Raw genomic sequence first — 27,017 nt, forward strand, 5'->3', positions numbered from 1 at the left:
GCAACAATTTTTACCTGTTTAAAACGGAAGTCAATATCAATTTAATGTTTTTTGAATTACTTGATAAAATGTCACAGCAAACAAGAAAACAATGACAACGACTGCTCTCATTTCATGACAAGACCTACTTATTTAAGGTAAACATTAATATTACATTGTAATTACTTTTTACGGGATTTGAAACAATAAAAATAGCAGGACATTCTTTTAATGAAAAATATTCTGTATATATATTGTCCTCCATGATATGTTTTATTTATTTTAACAAAGTTTCTATTGTCGTTCATGTTTGCAGAAATATGTGTTTTACAAGTTTAAGAAGTATATTTGCGTTCTCAAGATTGTCTCAATTTGCTGTTTTTGTATATTGTTTTAACAGAAGCTGTCGTTTCCGATTTGAAGCTTTTCCTTTTCTGATTTACGCTATGCGGCAAATTGTCACTTTCTCATATATCAGGGCTGACAAAATCATATTTAAGTTAATAATATTTTTTTTATTATATGCAGATTTTTAAGTGCCAAGCTAATACAAAATTCATCAAATAGCAATAATGAGTATTATGATCTTGTTAAAATACAAGAAAATTGCATGTAACTCATTAAAGCATAAATGCATACAAATTCACGCTACGATTTTCTTTTGAAATCTATGATGAAAGATAAATAAAATATAATCATTTTAAAATAATACATGTGAATGTATGGTTTCTAATAAATATAATCATAATATTATATATAAGATATAATTGTAGCGTAAGCTTGTACTACTTATCAACCAAACAATACGTGTGTAACAGTTGGTGTCATTGAATATTACATGTACATTTTACACGGTACAAGATTAAATTACACATAAAAGGGTGTACGGTGCAAAATGGACAAATATTGAACTTTTATGGATACAATTGCAACCTAATAACAAGCGAACCGTATTGTTAGAGGTTTGTAGGTAAGAGGTCTTGGTCGAATTACTTATTAATTGGAATAAACAGAGATTTGGTGAAAATGCCAATTCAATTAAACAACAATATTCAAGAACCCACAGCCAAAGCACACGAGGGGTCAATATTATGGTCTTCGGTGTCAGAAAGTATAACAATCCTATAAAATGTGTATCTCAGTCTAAGTCGCGCGCCGCGGACAAGTTGTTACATGTATTCGTTATCGGTGCACGCAAGTATTACAAGTTTGGTGTCTTTGATCAATAAAATGTACATGTATATTGATAATATTTCTTTAAATGTAAAACGACACAGTATTGCAAAGTTCAAACCATTTAAAATAGACGGGAATTCATACTGAAACTGAAAATTCTGTAATGATGGCTCATTCACAAACATCACGCTAAAACTCTTTCTGTAAGCTTAAGTTGTAAAAAACGCAATAGCCAAGACCATATCGATAAAACAAAATTTGAACATAGTATGAAATACAACATGACCATGATTGTACTTTTATAGTATCAAAATAGTCTCAATTCCATTTGTCAGGATAAAACTAAAATCGAATACTATGCCTGCAAATGTTGATGTTTAAACATTTTGTAATGTCATATACAATAAAAACGGGAAATGTTTTATTTAATTATACCCACATAGTGTAAAAGTAATTGGGTTGATGCATCAGTTGATTATAATTAAATGTGATGTTGTTGTTCTGTCCTACATCGTGAGCTACAATCTATTGTACAAGAAAGTCTTTTAAAAAGATCCACAAAAATGAAAGTACAATTACCCTTACCAAATCAAGAGGAACAAACGTATTACTATTTTATCGGACTTTTCCTAGTTTCGTCTTGGGTAAAGTATGTTCAGAAAAGACGAGTGAGTAAATTTGTAAAAGAACGGAAACCAATAATTTAAAAAAAAACGGAATATGAAAGATTATAAAGATTGCTCTGTATATTCAGCAATGAGTCAAAATTTTGACATTTTACTGTTTTAATGATACTATCAAATTGTAAAAAATTATATTGTGACAACAACCTAGATAAAGTTACCGTCAATAAACTTAAGCAGTGCATATATTGTAAAAATGAATACCGGTTTTATATGAATATATAAATGTTTAGATAAGAAGATGTGGTAATTATGATTGCCAATGTGACAACGTTCCACAAGAGATAAAATGACGTAGCAGTCATAGGTCAACGTACGGTAAAATCAATCATGCATAGCTAGCTTTAAACGGTCCCGACATTGCAAATGTAAAACAATTCAAACAAGCAAACTAACACACTGACATCGTGTCATCTTTTCTGTATATTCTTTTATTCTCTTTTAGTAAAAGGATACTAGTGCGTTTATTATGTTTATATGTACATGTATGTTTTTAAAGTGTCTCATAAGTCAACAGTTACTGTTTGGCTGGGCATTGATTGAATTTTAAAGATATTAATTTATTTGTATATAAAAAAAATTATGTACTGTATCAATCAATGTGTGTCACTCAAATAAGATATATATTTATTTATTATGTTTAAAATAATGTGAAATTTGTCCGATTTTGATGTGTTGTTAGTATCAATGGTTAAAGCATGTACGTTTAATCGTCAGAAGATTAAAAATAATGTTCTTTCATTTAATAACAACAAATAAACTTATCTCATATAAAAATAGCTACAATCCGTATTTATTTCTATTTTCTGCTTTTAATCCTGTCTTTCAATATAAAAATAATAACGATGTTAAGAGTTAGTAGCCACTTGAAAATTACTTCCATCAAAGAATGTTAAAGATAAACCGATTTTATTTTACCAGACTTATGTTTGTTAGTTTGAAATATTAAAATATAGTTGAAAGGATTAGCCTGAATGGTATTAAAATACGGTATTTTAAAAATTTATCTGATAGGTGTCTTATCTTAACATTATTCTGATATTATATAACAATTTCTTACTCCGAGTTGTGCATATTGTGGCGCTGGTAAGATTAAAAATACATAAATAAGCATTACTGTTTCATAACAAAGTTATTTAAATGATTTTAATTGCAATGCGTAATACGATTGTACTTTCCTTTCTTGAGCATATGTTTTAGAACATGTAACAGAGCAATAAGTCAATATTTTTATCAAATTAAACACCTATTAATTCGAAAAACGGAAACCCCTACGACCCTGTCTAGCATCCGGATTGTTAAGTCAACCAGAACAAAAAGTTTTGTACTTATAGCTATGGTCAGTTATCATCGCTAAAAAGCTACTCGAATTACTGTGTACATGACAAAAGCAAGCTGCGTATGTCCTTAATTGACTGATACAACTATAGAAATGTCCATTGGGAAAACTAGTTGAGTTTTTAGAATTCCAATCCTATATAATATCGCGGTCATCAACTATGAACACAGCGATACGACATAAGATTTAATTCTAAAAAAATAATATTGATAAATTCAACTGTACGTTGTCTCCATAAGGGTAACCCACCTGTTGTGTGAATTTAATTGCGTTTTATGATGTTATTATCTTGGAATATTGATCAAAAGAACAAGATTGTCGGTGTAGGAGGACATTTATATATACCATTAGGTAATTGAAGACACTTGTTTTCTAGTAAAAACATTAGAAAAACATTTACATATCTTGGACTTCTTAAAATAGTGTACAAGTGTGAAATTTCCTGCTTATAACTTTACGAAATGATTTAATGTAAATTCTGTAAGGAGTCAATTAGTGGTAAGTAACTTTTATTCTTAGATTTTATCTTTAAATAATTTAATGAAGTTCAGTATTGTTCTTTATGGGTTCAATACCATACTGCTCTGCAATAAATTGTTACGAGTGTTATTGAAGGAAAATGGCATTAAATACGCGAAACAACGGTAATCGTTGTAAAAGCTATTTTCGATTCGTAAAACTTATCACAAAATATGTGTTTTTTTGCATGTCGATCTTAATTAGTGAGTGCTCAGGCAACAAACGGACAAGTGCGGTATTTTTCAATCTTTGATTGCAGATATTTTAAATGTTATTACTAAATATTTTTAAAACGCTAGCTTTTTTTTCTATTCTGTGCAAACTTTTTCTGTTCCCTCCTCCTTTGCTATTTTTAGACTTGTTTTTGAGACTCGAAATTCTGTATTTCATACAATAAGAGTTTTTTTGAACATATATAATCTATTTTCTATCAATTTCTTTTATTCGGAAAGAGAAATAGAAGACTTTTGCTGAGGAAAAAAACCCAGAAGTTCTGTGTTTATTAAGGGCTTTTCATTTAGTATAGATGATTGTATATACATGTAATTCAAGATCGTACATTGACATATATATCAATTTTGGCTAGTGCTATTTGGTTTCTTTAACTTACGTCTACTTTAAAACTACTCCTCTTTTTTTAACAAAGATTAACAACATATAAAGCAAACTGATATACATTGTGTATGTTGCAGCCGCTATTTACTACATGGGTCATTCTCAAATTTTGTCCAAATACTTGTGTACGAAAGACTCCAATAAAAATATACAATATAAACAAGTTTCATGTACTGTACTGTGAATGGTGACGCAAATTAGATTCAGAAACGGCAGTTAAATGTTTGTGGGTATGATTATAAGGAAAAAAATATTCTTCAATACCTCCAGATTGCTCTTATTTTGCATGTGATTTCGCCATTGAAAGCACTTACTGTAATGAATTCAACTTTCTTGTGAAGTAAAATGCAAAGTTTTTACTAGTTTTACATCACAAATGTTTTTGTTAATTACAAATGTGAACATATATCTCAATAAGAATTACAAAAAAATGAAAAAAATATTAAAAATCAAAGGTGCCATCTGCCATGTCCTTGTTGTTACCAAATACAATTTAGAATGTGTAAGAGTTATGTACCTTACAACAACTCTTCTTTAATGATGGATCCCTGAAGACAACTTCCTTTGCAGACATCTTGTGACAAAAGCAGACGACAATTGTGTATAATACAAAGAAATTCAGTGTTTAGGTTTGTATTGACTTCACCATAAGTATTTTTTAGGTCCATGATGTTATTAAAAAAAGGTTGTCTTATAAATAAGCATAAACTAAAAAGATAGACAAGTGAAATGCTTATGAAAATACGTTGCACATGAGATTTTATTTTGTGACTGGGGAGCAGTAATTTTCCAATTGGTAATGTTTTCCCGTAAATATATCCTTGGTGTTACTGTCCATTATGTTACCTAAAAATAAGTAACATAATGGACAGAATCGGTTATGTGAAGGAACAAATGTTTAATTAAACCTATGAAAAAGATGATATAAAAGAATTTTATAACATTTTTCGATTTTATATAAAACCAAAACAGACGAGTGTAAGTCATGATATATGTAAACAATACAAAACGTATGCACTATTATAAAATCAGTGAGAAAGTAACACCAGGGAAAATAATGGTAACACACTGGACACATAAACAACAATAAAGCGTCAAGAACGAAAAAAAGTACATTTATAAATAAGAAATATATTGAGTAAATAGGTAACCTAAACTCATAATTAATAACACATTTCTATACATGTTCGGTAGAGAATAATACAACCACAAACATCAAAAAGAATAGTAACACCAGGGAAAAAAACAGATTAAAAAAATAATCTTTTTGTATGTTTATTGAATTCGAAATTTGATATGATTTTACGTTTTTCTCATGATGCATTTTGTAAATTATCATTTATTTTGCATCTTATCTATCTAAATTATTTTACAGAGCATCATGCCGTTGACGAACGCAGAAAAACAACGTCGTTATAGAGAAAAGAGAGACAGTGACCCCAACAGAAGAGCAGAATTCCTTGCAAGATGTAAATCAAAATATCAAAGTGACATAGGTGTTGGAAAGCGCAAACGCATCATTGAAATGACACCACGAGAACAAAGGAAGCAGAGAAAAGAATGGAGGAAAATAAAATCAAAACAAAGAAAAAGAAAGAAAAGTAATCACACCATTCTTACACCGCCTTCTTCACCACAACCAGCTCTAGAACAAATCCCTCCAGAACATCACAGTACACGCAGGAAGAAAAGATTGATGGCAAAGTGCTACAGGGACAATGACCAGCTAAAGTTGGAAATTGCAAAGCAAAAACGACTTGCACATAGGCTTCAGATGCGCCTGTTAAGATTGAAACGGAAATCCTCTTTGAATACACCAACAGGTCAAGACACTCCAAGGTCAAAAGCCAGAAAACTTCTAAGACATTGGTCTACTGAAAAAGGTGAAGGATCCAGAGCTAAAAGGAGATTAATGAAAAATCAAGCAAAGAAAGCACTACAGTTCCAATACACATTAAATGCAGAACTAATGAATAAGTACAGATCAAAGAACAAAGGAAAGCAGGCACTATCACAGATTATACGGGGCAAGCTAATGAGAAAATACAAAATCATTACAGAAGCAGTTAATGAATTTAGATTTACAGCAGGCAGACAACGTCAAAAGAAAGGCTCACTAAGTAAAAGGTTGACAGACAGAGTCTGCTCATTCTATGAAAGAGATGACATAAGTAGAATCACACCAGGAATCAAGGATACGGTAACAAAGAATGGAATAAAGAAGCAAAGACGAGTTATGACCGAAAGTATTGAGATTATTCACGAAAGATTTATCCTTGAAAATACAGATATAAAGATCAGTTATCCAACGTTCTGCAGAATGCGCCCATTTTGGGTTCAACCACCGAAGGATTCAGATAGAGAAACATGCGCATGAAAATACCACGAAAACATGCAATTTCTTGTCAATTCTCTTCACGGTTTAAACTGTCTCCCATCGAAAAGACTACAAGAGATCGTTAAGATGTTTGCCTGTGACATTAACAAAATGGATTGCATGTACGGAAGATGTATGGAATGCAAAGATGTCATTCTTCAATCAGAAACTGATAGTACTATAAATACTGAATGGTTTCAGTGAAAAACAAAGAAGGAAACCCGACTTATAAATAATCAAGAGAAAGAAGTCACACTAACAGTTAAGGAAAAGGTAACTGACAGTATAGATTGTTTGATAGACACATTTTCGAGTGAAATGCAAAGATTCAAAGTCCACACCTTCAATATCACCAACCAATTCAATCACTACAGGAAAATGAAAGAAAACTTAAAAGAAAATGAAGTTTTAATACACATTGATTTTGCTGAGAACTTCCTTTGCAAGCTTTCAACAGAAATTCAAAGTATGCATTTCGGTGCATCCAAGCAACAAATCACTTTGCACACAGGTGTGTATTACACTAAAGGAAGAACCCAAACGTTTTGCGGAGTTTCGGATTGCCTAGACCACAATCCAAGTGCTATCTGGGCATTTCTTGATCCGATTTTAGATAGAATTATAAATGAAAACAAAAATGTAGACACACTACATTTCTTCAGTGATGGCCCATGCAGCCAGTACCGTCAGAAAGGTAACTTTTTTCTGTTATCAAAGGAAATGTCAAAACGAGGATTACAGGCTACTTGGAATTTTCATGAGAGTGGACATGGGAAAGGGGTCCCTGATGGTGTTGGTGGCACACTAAAGAGAACAGCAAACGATTTAGTTTTACGTGGAACGGACATCACAAGTGCAAAGTCTTTTGTGGAGAGAAATCAAGAGCAAGAATCCTTGGTGATGCTGTATGAAGTTGTAAAAGAACATATTGCAGAAAAAACACATCTACTAGCATCTCAGAATCTAAAAGCTGTACCTGGAACATTCAAATTGCATCAGATAAGAACGTCAATATGTGGGGAAATTTGGTACAGAGATGTCAGCTGCACATGTGTTGAGAGTTGTTCGGAATATGGACATAATTGGAAAAAAGCAGTATTAATAGTAAATAGCAAACATGTCCAAGAAAAAGATAGAGAAGACAGCAATTTGAGAGGGCTAATTCCAGAAGAAAGTGGTTCGAAAAAGAGTGAAGAAGATAAAGAAGCTAAAACAAAATATAAAAAATCCTGTGATCATCAAGAACCTGATGAATATGTCCCTAAAGATTCAGATTCTAGTACCAGAGAAGCATTCTTCTTAAAGACTTTAAATAATTTGGCAAGTTGTACAACTTTTACTGATGTACACAAAATGTGCACCAAGATACAGAACGAGATAGAAAGACAACAGTTCAACATAGATTACAACTATTTTCCATCTATTTTGAATACAGGCATCAGTGTTGATGAGGATTCTCTTCAAATATTTCCAAGGGATATTTCTCAGAAGGAATTACTTGAATTGACTCCTGTTAGGATTGGAGCGGATGGTAATTGTCTACCTTATACAGGCAGTGTATTTGCCTTTGGTGACCAGAAAAGAGCAGAAGAGATTCGGGTCAGAATGATTATTGAACAGACTATTTTCAAGGATTGCTACCTAGACCAAGATTATCTTAAACGGGGTACAGATAATTCATATACAAACAACGCTTTGTCAAAGACTTATGCCATGTACTCAGATGAGTATATTCCAAATGAAAGACTATCTTTGCGAAAAGTGGAAATGGTATACCAAAAGGAAGTAATAAAAATTACAAAGAACAGGTCTTATATGGGAATCTGGCAACTGTTTTCACTTTCAAGTATTTTGTGCAGACCATTATTTTCTGTGTATCCTATGCTAGGCAATCCAAATGTTCGCAATGATCTTCATAGGTTAATCCTACCTAGACAAAACATAGGCCTTGAAACAGCTTATGTAATGTGGACATCAACAAGAACAGATATGAATGAGAAAAACTGGGTTCCAAATCATTTTGTAGCAGCTTTGAAAGATATTGAAATGGAGGAAAAGGATACTATTGAGAATTTTGATCCAAATGATGTAACACCCCATTACCTAGTCGATCGTTATGTTCTCGTTGAATATGACAATAAGCCATATCCTGGCAGAGTAATAGATTGTGATGAAGCTGAAGTATATGTCACTTGTATGCATAGATTAGGAAAGACTTTAAGAACGAGTACGTTTTATTGGCCACTCGCAGTTCGAGATAAATGTTGGTACGGTATGGATAAGATCATAGGAGTCATTCCTGAACCAAGACTTGTAGGACAAAAGTATTTTGTAGACAATCAATTGTGGGAAAGTGCTCTCAGAAAACTAAACATTTGACTTGGTATTGTGCATTCTTAATTTAGTCAAATTAAGCATAAAATGAGGGACCAAAAAGACATACTGATTTTCTTTATTGCAAATTTATAAATTCTTAATATTTCATTTTTTTCAAATTTCGTTTTACAAGAAAAGTATTTCATCTATTTTTGGTACGTCCTTGGAGTTACCGGTCCTACTGATATGATGTTTTAAAGTGAATAATCTTAAGAAATTTCTGACAATCATAGAATAACCAAGTTTATGTTAAAATCCTCTTTGACAGATACCTTCTTTATAACACTTTTTCTTTCCTTTTGATAAATAACGGTTTTTTAGCTGAAAATGTCATTGATGATACTATTTATGTCATTGTTGTTATATTTTGTCCTTTGTGTTACCATCCTCTTTTACTTTTAAATATTTAATTCATTGCAAATAAACTTATTCAAGAAGATTCTCAAATGATATTAGTAATAATATTTACACAATGGGATATTAAACAAATGAAATTGATCCTGCAAAGTAGATTTAAGAGAAAAATAACAAAGTTGTTTTTTACTATGCCTCTACCTAGTGTATGAAAGTGAAAAATTCACTTCTTTGGAACTTAGGATAAGGTGGACGTAATTTGATAACACATATATTGGATACTCAGGCTATTATTTTGACTTTACACATAATCTGAAATTGACCAATTTTAAATATCAGTGCTTTCTTAATCGGTAACTCCATGGACACTTGCAAGCAGCAAGGGTATGTTTTATGATATTTTTACAAAAAAGTTATTGTTCATGTTGATGTTAAGTTGTATTTTCATGTTTTGCAGAAGTTAGAGTTCTAATTAAAGTCATTTTTTATCTTAGACTTGCTTATCATTTTTATAAATCTTCTGGTTTTGAATTTGGACATTTTTTGAGAATGACCCACATGTATTTCAACATGCTATTATTACGGTGAACATTCAATTAATTCTCATATATCTTTTGTAATGTATCGTTTTAAAAACAACAATAAAGTGAACGACGACATTGGCAATAAATTCCCACAATAACAATTTGATTGGTAAATGTCGTTCTGATAATTAAAACATAAAAGATAGCTGTGTTGTATCAGTAAACAAAGTTGTTTTGATAAATGTTAAATAAAGTTACAATTGATTTTGAATTATTCATCGTAAAATTAATTACAAATTGAAACTTTAGCTTTTATTTATTACATAAAATAGCAATTATTCCGTTAATACCAGGATGTGCTATAAATAGCCATCACTGTAATGGGACTGTCATCTGAATAAACAAATTAATTCACCTGAGATTCATTCAAATAAAGATATGTTCATGAAAAACTCCGCCGAACCATTTTTTTCTCTTTGATACTTTCTGAAAAGACTTTGTTGGAAATAACTATAATTGGTTATTGTTTCTATATTGAAGATACAGGTTCACCACTGTATACGTAGGCTGTTCAGCTAATACCCGACGGTTTATGTTGTTGTGTTTATACCTGACAGTTTAGGCTGTTCTGTTTAAACGTTACGTTTTATGCTATTTTGTCTAGTTTCGACGGTCGACGCTTTTCTTTAAGTTCCGACGATTTAGGCTTTTTGCTTAGGTGCATTGGTATTGACTGTTGCTTTTAAGGTATAAAGGGTTACGCTGTTCTGATTATGTACTATACGACTGTTCTGTTTAGGCCCGACAGTTCAGACCTGAGGGTTTAGGTTGTTATGTCTAGGCTGGACGGTTTTGGCTTTTGTGTTTAGACCCGACGGTGTAAGCTGTTCTGTTTAGGCCCGACAGTAAGGGTGTTTTGTTAGTCCCGACAGTTGATGCTGTTCTGTGTAGTCCCGACAGTTACAGTGTTTTGTTAGTCCCGACGGTTGAAGCTGTTCTGTATATGTCCGACGGTTAGGGTGTTTTGTTAGTCTCGACGGTTTAGGCTGTTCTGTTTAGACCCAACGGTTTAGGCTTTTCCTTTTAGAACTGACGGTTTATGTTGTCCTGTGTAGGCATGTCGGTTTATATTGTTTTGTTCAGACCTAATACTTAAGCTTGTTCTGTTTGGACCCGATGGTTTAGACTCACTAGCAGTCATTCTATGATTAGACCCGACGGTTTATTTTGGTCTGTACATGCCCGATAGTTCAGGTTGTTAAAAGCATAATTGGGCCAAATTACAGATTTTATATGGATCATAAAAGGGGGTTAAAAGCTAAAATAATATATTACAGAATTCAATTAACCCAACAAATTTTAATAGTAACAAAGATACCCTTTTAAAACTTTGATTAAAAATGTTCTGTTTTGCATTCTACTATTTCTCTTTTACACTTTGGTTTCCACGAATGAGTGAGTTAACCAACTTTTAAAGATCTATTCGTATTATTGCAGTTTAAAATATATATTCCATTCATTTATTTCCTATTCATATCAAGTTATTGGCATATTCATGTCAACCTATTGTTATCACGTGCATGTTATGTGGTTTCATTGAACTGAAATTGTCCAATATTCAACGTTGATTGACAGTGGAAATGTCTTTAGAGCAGAAACCGGAAAGATTAATTTAGGTAATACTGGTCCGCAGCCTGACGACCTTTCAAACTGTCAATCACAGCTGAGTGCGTTATGTACAATGTATCCGTTTGAACATTTCAATCGTTCATTGAAAAACTGTGCTAGCTTCTCCATGAGCTTGTTTTTAACAACTGTACACTGAGGGCTATTTGCTTATTCTGTATATCTCATATATATTGTATATACTTTTTCTGTATACTAGTAATATATTACCCATTCGGTTTGAAAATAATATCAGATAATGAATTCGATTTAGATTTGATGTATCCACGTTTTTGTACGTTTTTTAGTTACTTTGATACATTGGTTTTTCTTTTTATACATTTACAGCTTAAGAGACATAAGATGTGGTATGAGCGCCAATGAGACCATTTGTAAAAGTAAATGATTATAGGTCAAAGTACGGCTTTCAACACTGAGCATTGACTCACACAGAACAGCAAGCTATAAAGGGCCCCTAAAATAACTATTGTAAAACCATTCAAACAGAAAAACCAACGGTCTAATCTATATCAAAACGACAAACGTGTAAAATGTATGAACTACATCAACAAACAACAATCATGAAAATGAGGTTCATTTCTATTTTATAATAATGAAAAGATGAAAGCAATATCAGCACATAGTGATTATTTTAAAGATATTGTTAGATTATTTCATTTATTGGATTAATGTTCATTGGCGAATGCTTCATGCATTTTCAGGGATGGAACACATCATTGATTATAAAATATATGTTGGCTCTTCAAATTAAGTCAGTATGGTGAAAAGCAGGAATTATTACAGAAAGTAGGGGTATGTTGGAAAGGGGTAAAAGTTTGATTCTCTACCTATATGTGGGATTGGATTAGTCGTCACCACTGCAAATAAGCGGAAGTGGCTATGTATTCATACATCCTGCCTATCCAAGCAGACACCCCTTTGGCATAGGTTACACTTTCGTATGTTTAAAATTCAGGATTTACCATATTTCTATATCCCTATATTTTTTTAAGGTTTTCTTGAGATAACAGTTGATTTTAAATTCGTTATAACTCGTTCGAAAAAAAACTTGAGTAGTGCAATGTGGTGACTGCAGGTTTTAGCATGAATACAAACTGCCTAAAAGGAGGGATTCAAATACAAATGATAGAACTATCTAGCTGTTATAAAATATGGAAATTAATATGTTGTGTTTTCTTTGTGCACACATAATAATTTTGTTTTTACATTTTTATGACTTGGCGTAAACAGCTTATATTAACTTATCACTTTGTTCATAATCAGCATGACTTAAGAAATTCAAAGAAATTAGTAAAACTGCAGTTTATATAATGGAATGATAATCACTGGCGCCATATCTTGAAATAAGAGCCCATTTAAATCCATATGTAATTTACCAATTTTAACAATAATTCGTAAGCTTGATAAACCAATCAATTGATCTTGTAACATACAACGAACATTAAAAAAGAAACAAATTAATAAATACAAATGCTGACTATGGAATAAGTTTCCTTATTTCGCATTATTGTTTTTGTTTACTCTAGGCGCACTTAAGATGTCCTCATCAATTTAGCGAATCCTGATGAAGGTCGTATTCCTTCTGCTGAAGGTCTTATTCATTCATCAATAACATTACTTAAATTAAAAATCCCACGATCAATCACCGAACCCTGTGTTGATATTTTGATAACGTGACAAGTCCTTCAGACATAGACGATACCTTTTTTGTCCAAATCGACGAATCCTTATAATTAAAAATATTCGAATGCTTCATACAACGTATATGTGCGCCATTCCTTTTGGAACAGTACACCTAAACTAGTCATTATTTGTCAGACTATTTCATTGGTGAATTTCCTTTGCAGATGCTAATAACCAAGAATTAGCATCCATGTTGACTGTAATTTTCTATAATCCTATTTCACCTGAGATTTTCTGAATGTCATTTCCATTATAAAGCTGATTATCTTTTGAAAATAACTTTTTGTAGTTTATTGATTGCGTCATTTTCTCGTTCTGTGTATACGATAATAGGGTTTTCTTGACATCACACATTTCAAAAATGAAACAAACAAAAACAAAACACCACGTTTCTAATTTTCTCCTGCGTATCGCGTGATTCTTAAAAACGATTTTTGAAAGCATGAACAATAAAGTGGCCTAAACAGATCAGACATTAAACTGTATATTTAACGTTATCTGTTATGTGAGGGGGTTGAAATAGTAGTTTAAGAATATATAATAATTATGATTTATGAATGGATGGACATTTACAGACCAACTTAACCATTTTATTATGTCAATACCAAATCATTGACGACTTGGCTTCTATAATACTATATGGAACTCAGTCAATCAGCAGTGATACCGACTCAGTGATAGTAAAATAAACGTATGCATGAAATTAATCAGCAAACACAACGAAGTTTTTCTGTTATAACTTGTCCCAAGTCATGAACCACGTTAGTGCTATTTTCCAACATTTTCACCTTTAATATGTATGTAACAGTTGTTTTGTTATTAGGAGAGTGTTCTGTTGATTTCTGCTGATTTCTGTCTGATTTCTGATCTTTGGTTGTTTTTGTTTTTGTTAATACCTTACTATTATAGATAACTTAAAACTTGAAATATGGCATCTATACCTGTATATTGTGGAAATCTATTGCCCATTAAGTCTCTTTTAATTGTTTTTTATTGTTTGGTTGCAGTCTTATTGACTTGTACCCTATAGGTCTGTTCCATCTTTTTTACAGAAAAGCTATAAATGATTCAAAAACACAATATAAGATACGTGTATGAACAATCAATCCAAAGTGCCTCCACAAAATTGTTAAAAAAAACAACATTGAAGCAAACTTTACCCGGGGAATAGGAAATGATTAACCAATGTGTACCCTTTTAGAACACCTGTCACCAGCCCCGTTGTTTTGTGGGAATCACGTCTTCTGCCTCTTTTGCTTGTGCGTCATTGTTTCATCGCCGAATTAGAAACAAAAAGTGTTTCGAATTAAATTAAACACCTTACTATGAAAGTGTGGGATTGAAATGTCATTGTCGTGTATTTTTCATTAACTCCCACTGTTTCTGATTATTTTGTATTTTAGTTCTTGAATGTTATACTTCAGTGGATTTATATTTTTCCATATTTCTAAAAGAATGGAGATGTGGAAGGATTTCCAATAAGACAACAATCTTCTGAAGTCCAGTGACGTGGTAGTATGTCACCGGGCTGTCTTTAACAATGAGCAGAACCCATTCCGTATAGTTGCTATAAAAGGTCTCAAAATGATATAACAACATACGAAAAAATATGACCTACAACAACCAGCGATAACCACTGACAGTATTGTAACAGCATTATATAAGCTAAAGTGAAAAAACGATAGAGAGGCCTTCACACATCAGATCGACATGCAGAATAAAAGTCAACTAGCAATGAGACACAACACACAAAGTACTGATCCATAGGCGGATACAGGGGGGCATGGGGGCCCTCCCCTTTTTGTTAGAAAAATAATTTTTATGATTGGTTATATAGGAAGAGTGCCCCCTTTTCTGGATCCGCCACTTTGATGTAAAATTAGAGAACTCGTTTTTTTTTTTTAAATATCATATTATAACAAATCGTATGAGAAAAAATATTCGCTAGTCATGAACATTTTAGTGTAACTTATAATCATGTATGGGGTTTTTTTTTTTGTCGTAATATTTTTTCGTGAAAAGATCCCCTTGTAATGTCCTGCTCGTTAATTGGCGATTATATTTTTACTAACACCCTTTTTTCATTATTACGTCAGCTTCTATATGAATTGTGTTTCATAACAATGAAATATATTAAACATTTTGATTACAACTAATCCCCTGATACATTTTACGCTCTAAATAGAACTTGTATATTAGACTAATCAAGGTCTGATTAGGACAACAACCTCTATATATTTATAAAACTGCTGTGCTTGTATATATAATGCATTACTCTGATTATAATAGATATTATAGTATTAGAATATGAACGTGACGCTACAGTCTCATAAAACACGAGTAAAAACATGATTCACAGGAACCACACTGTTATCATTTCCTTTTGTTGAAATTTGATTAAAGTATTATAGACTCTGATTGTTGCTGTATTTCAAACAGAAATTAATCATTATGATATCAGTCATAATATCAAAAATCTTGACTAGCAAATTTTGCGTTGCTTTTTGGATTCTTAGATATGGGTGTTGCTGAAACTTTACAAAATACCCCAGCAAAACTGATGCGTCAAATTCATATTTCAAAAAATATAATTTTATCAGTTGTGCTTGAAAGCATATATTGAAAAATTGAATCAAAACTAACGAAAGTTTGGTAGAATAATAAAACCTTCATTTATCTAATAAGTAGGTCACAACCTTTTCTAGGTGGTCTATTGTAACAGAATTGAAGTCGGAGAATTGAAAAAATAAATAATTAAGGCATTAATAATTTTTTTTTCATATAAAATTGAGAAAGGAAATGGTGAATATGTCAAAGCGACAACCACCCGACCATAGAGCAAACAACAGCCGAAGGCAACCAATGGGTCTTCAATGTAGCGAGAATTCCCGCACCCGTAGGTGTCCTTCAGCTGGCCCCTAAAATATGCATAATAGTACAGTGATAATGGACGTCATACTAAACTCCGAATTATACACAAGAAACTAAAATTTAAAATCATACAAGACTATGATATCGAAAACCCTGGTGTAATAATTTTTCAGTAGTATGTTTTTATTTGAACAGTTAAGTTGAATGAGAACACGAAGTCTTGACTAAATGCTAACCTGAATAAGTCAAATATAGAAACATTTTATGATTAAGAAACACGAGCCTTTAACCAACAAAAAATAATTTCTGTCGGTTATTTTTTTTACATTTAAGTTTAGGTTCATGTTCCCTCATACTACTTGCAATATTGTCTTGTTATATCATCTACAAATTTTAGTCTGCATTTATAATCAAACTTGAAAAGCGCATTTATACAGGGAAAAAAACCAATAATTTTCTATGGAACCGTAGGTGGTCTGTCAATTGATAAAATATTGCTGTGCTAACATGGCTTAATTGTGTAGTTAGATTTGATATTTGACATTTCCTTATGTCTTACGTTTTTTTGGTACATGTACCTGCTGTTTTCTGTTAATATCTAAAAAAATTTACTTACGTTAATTTACATTATTTTTATTGTATCATGTTGAAGATATTACGTTTATGATTTTTAATCTACATTTTTTGTATGAAATGATTTATCTAATGGAACTTTATAATATCTTCATTGGCGTAAAGAATATGGCGCCATAACCTAGTCTAATGCATACAATTATGCGATTGTTAAAAAAAATAAGGTTGTGAATCTCTGGTACAAAAGCTGTTAGTTCGTTTAAATTGATATGCGCTGCGCTCAAAAGTTTTCTATGTTTTCCCGTTTGAATGGTTTTATACTTTTAACTTTTTGGGCCCTTTATGGCTTGTTGTTCGATGTGATCCAAGGCTCCGTGTTGAAGACCGTACCTTTACCTATCATGGCTTACTTTTATAAATTGTGACTAGGATCGAGAGTTGTCTCATTTGCACTCATACCACATTTTCTTATATCTATAAGCTTTGCAAACTGTCGGTCTCGAATTTATCAGACGAAGATTAATACAGACAAATGCGTTGTCCCAACGAAGATCATAGTATATATATGTACACTTTTTAACATATTTAGGTATATTTCAATCAATTAATACTTGTACTAGTTCGTTATGTTGATGAATTTGAATGATTTTCCCAATTAAATTTGCTTCATTTTATATTGTCATACAAATGTTCATAGTTACTGAAAGCAAGCTTAAAGTTCTTAACCGGCTGACAAAAATCTACATGTATAGTATTAATGATTCATGAGTAGTAGGTATGCATATTGGCATAGAAAGGGTTAATACAAATTTAAAAACACTTGTTTCGACACGTTCATTAAGATAGTTTTTTTCTGGTTTGTGTTTAAGGTTGTTTCATTGACGTAGAAATTGATTTCTTTTTATCCATACTTAAATTTTACGAACTCCTTTGATTACGTTTTGCTATGATGTCACTAACAAAAATAAGCTGGTTCTCGGAAAACAACCGACGTTATAAACTAAAAATGAAATTGTAAAGTATAATTAGCTTAATATGAATTGAATTATTTTAATGTTAACAGTTACGGTTGTTCATAAAATTGACAAGTATGCATGTTTTCACGCCACAAACAAAAATAATCTGAGTAAAGACAAACATGTAAACACGGAAAGTTTAAAGACATAGATGAATCTAGTTGATATATAAAAAATTATATGAACTGTTTGTTTCAGAAAAAAACATCATTCTTATAAATCCAAGCAAAGCGCTCCTACACCAAATGTGGGTACACAAAAGAGCAAACTTATCATTATAACTCCTTCGTCCTGATGGCATAATCTCAGGATTTAATCATTAATATGTTTAAGTCTGGAAAACAAACATTCCTTGTAAGGAATAAATCGTCTTAAGCCAATGCAGTGACAATCCAAAATAACTAATAGTAAAATAATTGAAGCCATAGTTTTAAATGGAAATTCTTCTTATTAGGGAAATTGCTCTAAGCTTATTCTTCATACTAGTAAAGATGTTTGTTTGTATAAAATCAAGACTTTCTGGTAAAAGAAAAACAATTTAATCTATATTGAGACCCACTCGCACATTTAGAAAAGTCGGCTATAAGATGGTTGAGAAAATTTTGCAAATTGAAGTCTCCCTGGAATTATATATAAATCCTTACGTCCTTCTATTTCTAATTATAGTCAATGAAATCATTGTACAACCTTGAGGGATTTGATTTGTTGTTGCAAACCTCTATCACTGCGCTTTCGTTGGGTCTTAGTAACAGTCACGGTACTATAAATACATAAAACAGTAGCACAAAAATATCCGTGGACGGCATAACAGACCACACATATGACGTAAAACAAAGATGAACAACAACGGACAACATATTATCGAGATACCATGATTTGGTACCAGCATACACATTTGTAAGGATAAACCGTTTTTTACTTGCTAAAAAATCTCAACCTTTGAGCATCTCTTCAACGCTTGAATAAGTTTATTTTTTTCAAAATGTTTGGCATCCATCACCGACATGTATTGTCGAAATGAGCATCACGTGCAGTATTATTAGCCCCGTTTATATTATCGTTGCCTACATCGATCATTGGTTGTATCACAATTTCTTTCTATCACATTTTGTTTTTAATGCAATTTTTAATTTCGATCGTTAGCATGACTGAGCACTGAACATAGGATTTAATTCAAATCGTTGATGAAATCAATTTTGTTGTACATGGATTTTGTAAGTGAAAAGTCACTGTTTATTTCCTGAAATAACAATTTTTCGCATCATACATTACATTGTTGGCGCCTTCGGTTCACATCTGTTACATGTATTAATTCAATTTACATACATGCCATCTGTATATCTATATAGAAGTACATTTTTTTTAATTTCTATTGTGGTACAACGTGATGACCTATATATATTGTAGCGTTGTCACTGGTTCAGACGTACAGTAACTTACAAATATAATTATTTCTGTGACTGTATCTTACATTAATTTGTAGGATCCTTTACTATAGATAAATTAGCTGATCTGTAAAAATTACATCTTCATGCCTTATATATCATGTACTGTAGTACGACACTAGATTAAAGCTGACGTGGAAAGGTAACACCCGGACACCGAAAGCTTCATTTTAATATGAAGCCCAGGTGGTCGTGTGGTCTAGCGCGCCGGTTACAGTGCAGGCGATTTGGTGTCACGATATCTCAGCAGCATGGGTTCGAATCCCGTCGAGGGAAGAACAAAAAATTTGCGAAAGCAAATTTACAGATCTAACATTGTTGGGTTGATGTTTAGATGAGTTGTATATATCATTGTTGGGTTGATGTTTAGACGAGTTGTATATATATAATTATATATGTAAACATTTACATTACAGTTACGAACTTTAAATTTTAAGCATAGATTAAATGTAAACCCGTACACATTATTCTGAATCTCTCTGGGCCAACGTTTTTTCTCTTACTCCTTAATGCCGCGTGCTATGTTGACAAAAAGCCTAAACATTGCTTTGACCTACCGGGGATCGAACACGTGACCCCCGCACTCGAGACGAGTCACCTGCCACGAGACTACCGATGCGTTTTACAGACCAGCAGAAATTACATTGAAATAGAAAAATGGTTTTTAAAGGCTATATTTCCTGATAAAAAATGGGGATAACTAGAGTCGATTAAAATATGTTTTTCTTTGGTCAGGTTGTTGTCTTTTTAACACATTCCCCATTTTCATTCTCAATTTTATGAACTGTCATCTCCCAGTGTAAAAAGGTTTAAAAACATTTCTAAGATAATCATTTGTAGAACTAATTAATGTTACTTACTGTTTAATGGACGCGTCTCTTACGTCAAATACTTAGTTTATATAAAGATCATGATTTCTTTTATCTAGATTTATTGTCATCCTATTATTGAAAGTATTTCTTCTTGTTTAACGTGTTATATATTGTGGGAAAATCCGTAAATTTGCTGAAATAGATTAATTGAATTACATCTTGCGTGGAAATAAATATGACGAAACGTTTTTTTTTATATAGTTCGTGTTGTTAAACTTTAAATAAGTTTTCTGTTAAGTGTCTTGTGTATTGTTCTTCGTCATTGCAAGTTATTTTTTCTTTTGACAATACTTATTTCTTAAAGTTATGATTGCCCACTTGGTATTTTATCTTCAAGTGCCAGGACCTCTCTACCATGGTCTATCTGATTTATACGGACTTATAATGTTCAGTTTATGCATTATGTAAGTATACTAACTAAAGATTTTCCATCTTTTGTTTGTTTTGCAGAGCGGTTTTACGATATTCTCTTTAGTAAATTAGTGTTTCAAGATTGAGATAAAATGGTAGGGCTGTGTACTATAAAAAAAAATCAAAACATGTCTTGTGCTTTTTAATAAATGTGTCGGTCTCTTGCAAGACTGTTTCTCGCTGCCTCTGCATGTTTTTTTCTGTTTTGAAATGTGTTAATTTATTAACACTTCGCTTGATTTTGACTTTTTTGTATGGGGCGGGAGTTTTAACATATTTGCTGTTTGTTGAAGATGCACACTGACCTCTAGATGTCTACTGTCTGTCAATTTGTAACATATGACGTCATAAAGTTTAATTAAGAAAATGGATAAAAAGTCAGCACCTGAGTCGGGGGAGGTTCATCAATCAACGTCATTTTAATATCATTAAAAATCAATCCAAACACCAACAAGCCACCATGACTGTTTACAAAATAATCAATCATTCCGTAAAGATTTACGCCATATTATATTCATTATCCCTCATCAGTTTATTGCAGTCAGCAAAGTTATTGTCAATAGAATCACTGGACAAGAAAATATATGGTAAACGAGAAAGGAGGCATTGACCATTGTTCAATCTATCATCGTCCAAAACTACTTTAATAGTCATATGCTAATGAAGGTCTTGTCTATTTTTTAATTTCTTTTGTATTTAGTCAAAGTTTCAAAGCACAGTCTATCAGCCAGCAAGGACGAAATCTAATAGAAAAAAAGAAAAACACAAAATTATTAAATTGTTTCCGCGTTTTGTCATGACGGATCCTTTTATAACTTCCTATACGGTTTGGTTCCCTTTACTCATTGCTGAAATCAGTTGGCTGCATCAATTTCATTTGAAATCTGGTGAAAAAATTGTCTCATTGACAAAAATATCACATCTACATGTACTTACTTATCTATATACACAAGAGTAGATGTAGTAAAATTATCAGCGAGTAAAATCTCCACGAGAAACCAAATTATATAGAAGTTGACATCTATTGGAACAACATACTGCATAGTCAGCTTTGTAAAGCTCCAAAATGCATAGTTTGAAGTCAATTTTTGACATCACAACTATTTTTATGTAAAAAATGTAATAATACAATAAATCAGATAATAAGGCTTGTTCAGATTCTTTGTAATCATCGGAATATTTTCATAATTGGATGACATGTTAATATATGAAGTATGATTGTGCTTATTTTTATTTTTTTTGGTGATAGGGGTGGCAGGAGTCCAATGTTTCAGTTCAACTTGTAACATAACAGGATGTCATTCTTCCCCCATAACGATAGAATAATATTTCTCTATTGAGTATAAAAATTAGAGATTTGCGCCAACAAATTGCCATGTTATACATTATATCACTTTTCCGTAAAGCGTTGTAGATCTTTCTCTAAACTCCTTTGGTATTTACTAATGAGTCTATCATGCTACACTTATTTGTTTTTGAACGTGTGAATAAATATACAAAACAAATAAAATAACAAAGATATAAAACACTTATTCCTGATTTTCTCATAACATTGTCTGTTAAGTTCAAGATTTCGCACAATAATCGGTTAATTATAGAAATAATATCATGTTTCATGCCAAAAATCCAGTAGTACCATTTTTGATAGCACACTATTTTCACAAATTAGCTTTTCAGCTGCCATAAAATAGGTTTTTGCTCAATTCAAAACAGTAGTTAGTTAACACTGAAATGAAATTGCTATCGTTTTGAAGTATTATGAGAGTTTATTATAACACGTAAAAATGGCTACTTATTAGGAATGAATAAACACACGGGATATTGCTACTTAAATTCAGATTTAAAAGTCAGATGTTAACATGGATTTGATGTTTAATTTTCACTAAAAACAGATTTATTTCAATAATACTATTAACGAATATCTGAAAATAGGATTTCAATGTTTTTGTCATAATATCAGACATATGCCACAAATTTTAACACAAGACATTTGAATAGAAGCTTTGTAAATCCTATAACGAATTCAAACGAGATTTAAACGAGATCCAAACGAGTTTAAAATGTGATTATATTGCTTTTTTAAGAATTTTATCCAACCTAATTGGAAACATACATAAATAGTTTTATGTAGGTTTATTACTGGTTAACTTCATAAAGTATATATTACACGGAGCAACATCAAAGAGTTGTAAAAAACAAAGAGGTTTTATAAACATATGAACGTTCAAATATATAGGCCATATACTGAGTAAAAATGTTTAACAACACACATTTTATTTTAATTTTTAAACTTGAAATAGAATACATCGATCCATAACAACAGATCCTTATTGTAATAAATCAAATAAACCACAAGATATACTGACTTTTATTAACATAAAATCAATCAGGTTAAACTTTACCCTGCAACTTTAGAATTCTTTTATTCAAAGATTTTTCAATTCATTAGAATATATGTTGCTTACATGTTTCACTAGATGTATATATCTTGCCTTCTAGTTGATTCATTAGTTATGAAACCATCATGGTGGCCTCGTGGTAGCGTGTTCGTCTCGAGTTCGGGAGTTCGTAGGTTCAAACCTCGGCCGAGTCAAATCAAAAACATTAAAATTGATATTTGCTCCGCCAAGCACGCGGCATTAAGGAATAAGAGTAAAAACTGGTTGGCTCGGAATCGGAATAATTATGGTCAAATCATGACAAACGTACAGCCCTAGTAGTTCATTCTCTTCTAAGAGTAATTTAAATTGATAATAAACGTGAATTTTTAATGAAGTTATGACGTTCTATGTTTGTGACCAAAAGTTTAATGGCATTTATTCCTCTGGTTTATTTCTCATAACAATAAGGAGATGATGTATGATCGCGTATGAGTCAAATCATCCAAAGTTTAAATGAAAGGGAGGTAAGCAATTATAGGCGACCGTACGACCAACAATGAGAACAAACCCATACGGTTTAGTTGGCTTATTCAGTTGAGAAAACTAATGTCTAATTTATTACAAAACAATTTACGAAAAAAAAAATATGACAGACATGAACCACCGATAACCACTAAACTACAGGCTCCTGGCTAGGGCCTGGCACATAATAAAAATGGTGGGGTTTGGCATGTATGTGAGCGCCCAAGCCTCTCCCAACCTGAGACATGTTTTTCTTCACATAATGGTATGTTAGTGAAAAATGTTCATGAATAAAAATTCCCTATATGACTTTCGTCAAGAATTCTGTATATATAGTACAAATTCAGTATGATAAACTCTTTTTTGTTTGCCTGTGCTCAACATACATTGTATCTCGATACAAGATGACTATGCATTATTCTCAAAAGTGAAAAGTTTCCCATAGGGGTAGCACAAATAGCTCATGTGAATTCGTTAAATACTTGAATTTTTGATAGAGTCATATGAGTTCGTAATATAAGTTAATGTGTAATGGAGTTCACATAGATTCGTTATACACGTGAATTTTTAATGAAATCAGACGAGTTCGTAATACCCGTTAATGTGTAATGGAGTTCACATAGATTCGTTATGTATACACGTGAATTTTTAATGCAGTCTTGACTTCTTTCTTTTAATAATCAAAGCACGGAAATCAATGCACTTTTATCACATTAATTCCTTTTGTTTTATGTATAACCAAATTATGTTTTCCGTATGGTATATTATATAATAAACCCTGTATATGGTTGATTCACTTGATGTCTTTGTCATCCATACAGATTTAGATCGAAAAACTCGTTTGTGCGCATGTGTTACTATTAAGTGTTCAAAATATTAAGATAGTGGACTATGGATGCATTATTCTCAAAATTGTAATTTGTCTTGAATATAACAGTTTTGTCAAACAATTCCTTTCTTTGTGTCTGTTCCTGGGACACCAATGGTAAGACCATGACAGTTGTGCTCCTTTTTTTCATTTATAACATGGATAGCAGTTTTCTATTATTACTTTTTACATGCACACGAGATCAAAACATTAAGCATATCATAAGGGAACTATAGAAGTTATATTTATATATTTACGTTTCTCTTCTAAATCTTAAATGAATGTGAGATCAGATATTTGGTATTTTTTCCCAAATTTCTAGAAAATGAAAAAGTGTACCGAAGTTAGTTACAATTAAAAAAATATTTACGATTTAAAAGAAGTTATAATGTTTCAAGCTTTGTGAGACAAAATTCATAGATGTAACTGGTAAAAAGCAACAAAAAAAGATTTCCTATAATGTTGCTATTCATCTGGAGTTTACAATTCGCTGCAAATTTGAGCACCTGTAGTTGCTATTTATTAAAATATACAGATGCTGGATAATGTCAACATATATACACAGTCGGAAAGCAAGCCCTTAGAAACGACCGTTGTTGCTACTTTCTTAAGACAACAATGGGACTGATATTAAAACCCGCCATTCTGAAATTGCATTAATTTCGCGGATTTTTTTTTTGGCGCCAATTTGGAAGTTTATCTTTTTTTCAGTTTCCTACTTGCCATTAGGGTCTTAAATAGATTTATTTCGATTTGTTAAGCATGGAGTTTATTATCAAAAGGTAAAAAAATCTCAAACATGTCAAATTGGCCCTGTTTAAACAATCCCGTAATGCCGTTGATCGTCGTTTAAAATTATTTTCTTCTATTTTTCACAGATTAACAAAGACTATATGTAGCCTATGTACTATACAAACAATTAATAATACGTATCTCAAAATTTAAAAAAATTATAAAGTATAACATGTATAACGTTCTTTTTTTTACCCCTTGCGAAACCCCGTTTGAACTAAATTCCAAAAGAAAGACATTTTTTGACATTGTAGTTTTTCGGTCTTACACATCGATGTCACCTGGCATCTGAACACAGTCAATGTACACATATTTAGTATGTTTGTTTGAAAAAGTAATGGCGAGATCAGCTGTGAATATTTGACTGGATTAATTATTCTCTTTAAGTCAGTGAAATGTATGACTTAACTAAAACAAGGTAAGGAAATCTTATACTGTCTTTGCACAACCTTAACTGCTTTAGATGACTGACATAAAACACATTCGTTGTTTATAATAATATATTTTTTTTTGTGATAAAGGAATCCTGCAAAAGTAAATGAGAAAGTTTTGTCCTAAATTTGAACTTAGGCAGCCAACAACCATTTGATTTTCTGCTGGGGGTAGGGGGTGGTGGCTATTGATTATTTTGAAGAAAAAAAGTTTGTTTCCAATTTTTGGATAAAAAATAATTGTTTTTGACCCTGAGAAAAAAAAATGTTTGTTTTACCCTCAGCTGCCATTAAATGAAATGCTAAAATTGAAAGAGAAGAATTGTTTTCAACTTGTCTGGAAAAAATCCATAGTTCCCCCCTCCCTGAAAACAAATGGTTGCTGCCTTCAAACAATCTCTTTCAGAGTATCATTTTAATCAATCTTATTCAAAGCATTATCATACTGACCTGAAGTGTGACTTACATTTTGACTTGTGATCTAAAACATAATTGTTGACTTAGCCCCAGAAACTGCTCTGAAATACTTTTATATAAATGTAAAAATGTATAGTTTTTTTAATGCTATTATTATTTTTTTCAAAAAGAAAAGGAAAAATATTACTGAGTCTATTTTGTTCTTATTTATTTTGAAGTTCATGATTAGCACCATTTATTTATTGGTTTAGTGTGTTATTTTTATAATTTGAGTCCATTCATTAGAACTATAACTTGCATGAAATCAATGAGACAACATGTATTGTTATATTTAGTTTGTTCATACAAGGATTGCAAACTAATTTTATTTTTATAAATTTAAAATAATAAAGATTTTACATTCAGAATACTTTCATTATGATCTCTTTTAAGTTTAAATGAAAAAGGTAGGACCAACTTGCAAGTGTCAGTAATGAAAAGGAATTCCTGTTTTTTTTATCATTTTAATACAGTAACTGTCTTGATCCATTTTTCATGAATATTTAGACTACCCCTTGTATAAATTGAGTAGACATTTATTTCTGTGTTAAAATAATTTGGTTGCAGCAGTAAAAATACTAACCAAAACATGAATATTAAATTAACTCTTGGAATATTAAGTTAATGTTAAATTATTAACCCTATTATGGCACATAGGGACACATAGGGCCTATTTCACAGGGACTGAGTTCTGAAAAGTGATAACATGTGTTTCTCTATTTTTTGGCACATGTTTACAGTATCAAAATATATTTAATAAGATAATTTTTAATAATATCCACATGTAAATAACAGCATATATATATGGTGCTTGATATAACAACAGTTTGTTCATGATAGTGTCAAACAAAGGGACGTAACTCGTGAATTACCGTCGACCCCGCTTCGTCAGAAATATCGACACATCTAACTGGCACATTTGCGTATCTTAGCATATCAACTGGCACAAATTTGACATATCATAGTCCAAGTTATGTTACATAACATAATTTAAATTCAGCATAGCTTCCCGAGAAGTTAAGAAAGAAAATTACGATTTTAATTTTCTTTGACCAATTTTTTTCGTCA

The 27,017-nt window shown here is 31.7% G+C and overlaps 2 protein-coding genes across 3 annotated transcripts in view; both read left to right on the top strand.

Annotated features, from left to right (window-relative positions):
* LOC139500046 (5-hydroxytryptamine receptor 6-like) overlaps nucleotides 1-27,017 on the top strand; it is a 48,452-nt gene that overhangs the window by 13,442 nt on the left and 7,993 nt on the right. Inside the window, exon 1 of one of the 2 annotated variants that reach the window (XM_071288755.1) lies at nucleotides 3,371-3,675. The exons of the other annotated variant lie outside the window; for it this stretch is intronic. The gene's annotated coding sequence lies outside the window, so the exon portion shown is untranslated. Of the gene's footprint in view, nucleotides 1-3,370; nucleotides 3,676-27,017 lie in introns of those variants that run through there. 2 annotated transcript variants of the gene reach the window in all.
* On the top strand, nucleotides 7,335-9,911 carry LOC139500045 (uncharacterized). Its single transcript, XM_071288753.1, has one exon. It carries the CDS (start codon nucleotides 7,409-7,411, stop codon nucleotides 9,065-9,067), a length of 1,659 nt encoding a protein of 552 aa, XP_071144854.1. The 5' UTR covers nucleotides 7,335-7,408; the 3' UTR covers nucleotides 9,068-9,911.

This window comes from Mytilus edulis, chromosome 13, assembly GCF_963676685.1.
Source record: "Mytilus edulis chromosome 13, xbMytEdul2.2, whole genome shotgun sequence".
NCBI classification, from domain to species: Eukaryota; Metazoa; Mollusca; class Bivalvia; order Mytilida; family Mytilidae; genus Mytilus; species Mytilus edulis.

Coding starts and splice junctions, on each gene's coding strand:
- LOC139500045 (XM_071288753.1), top strand. CDS start 7,409: ATGTCAAAACGAGGATTACAGGCTACTTGGAATTTTCATGAGAGTGGA.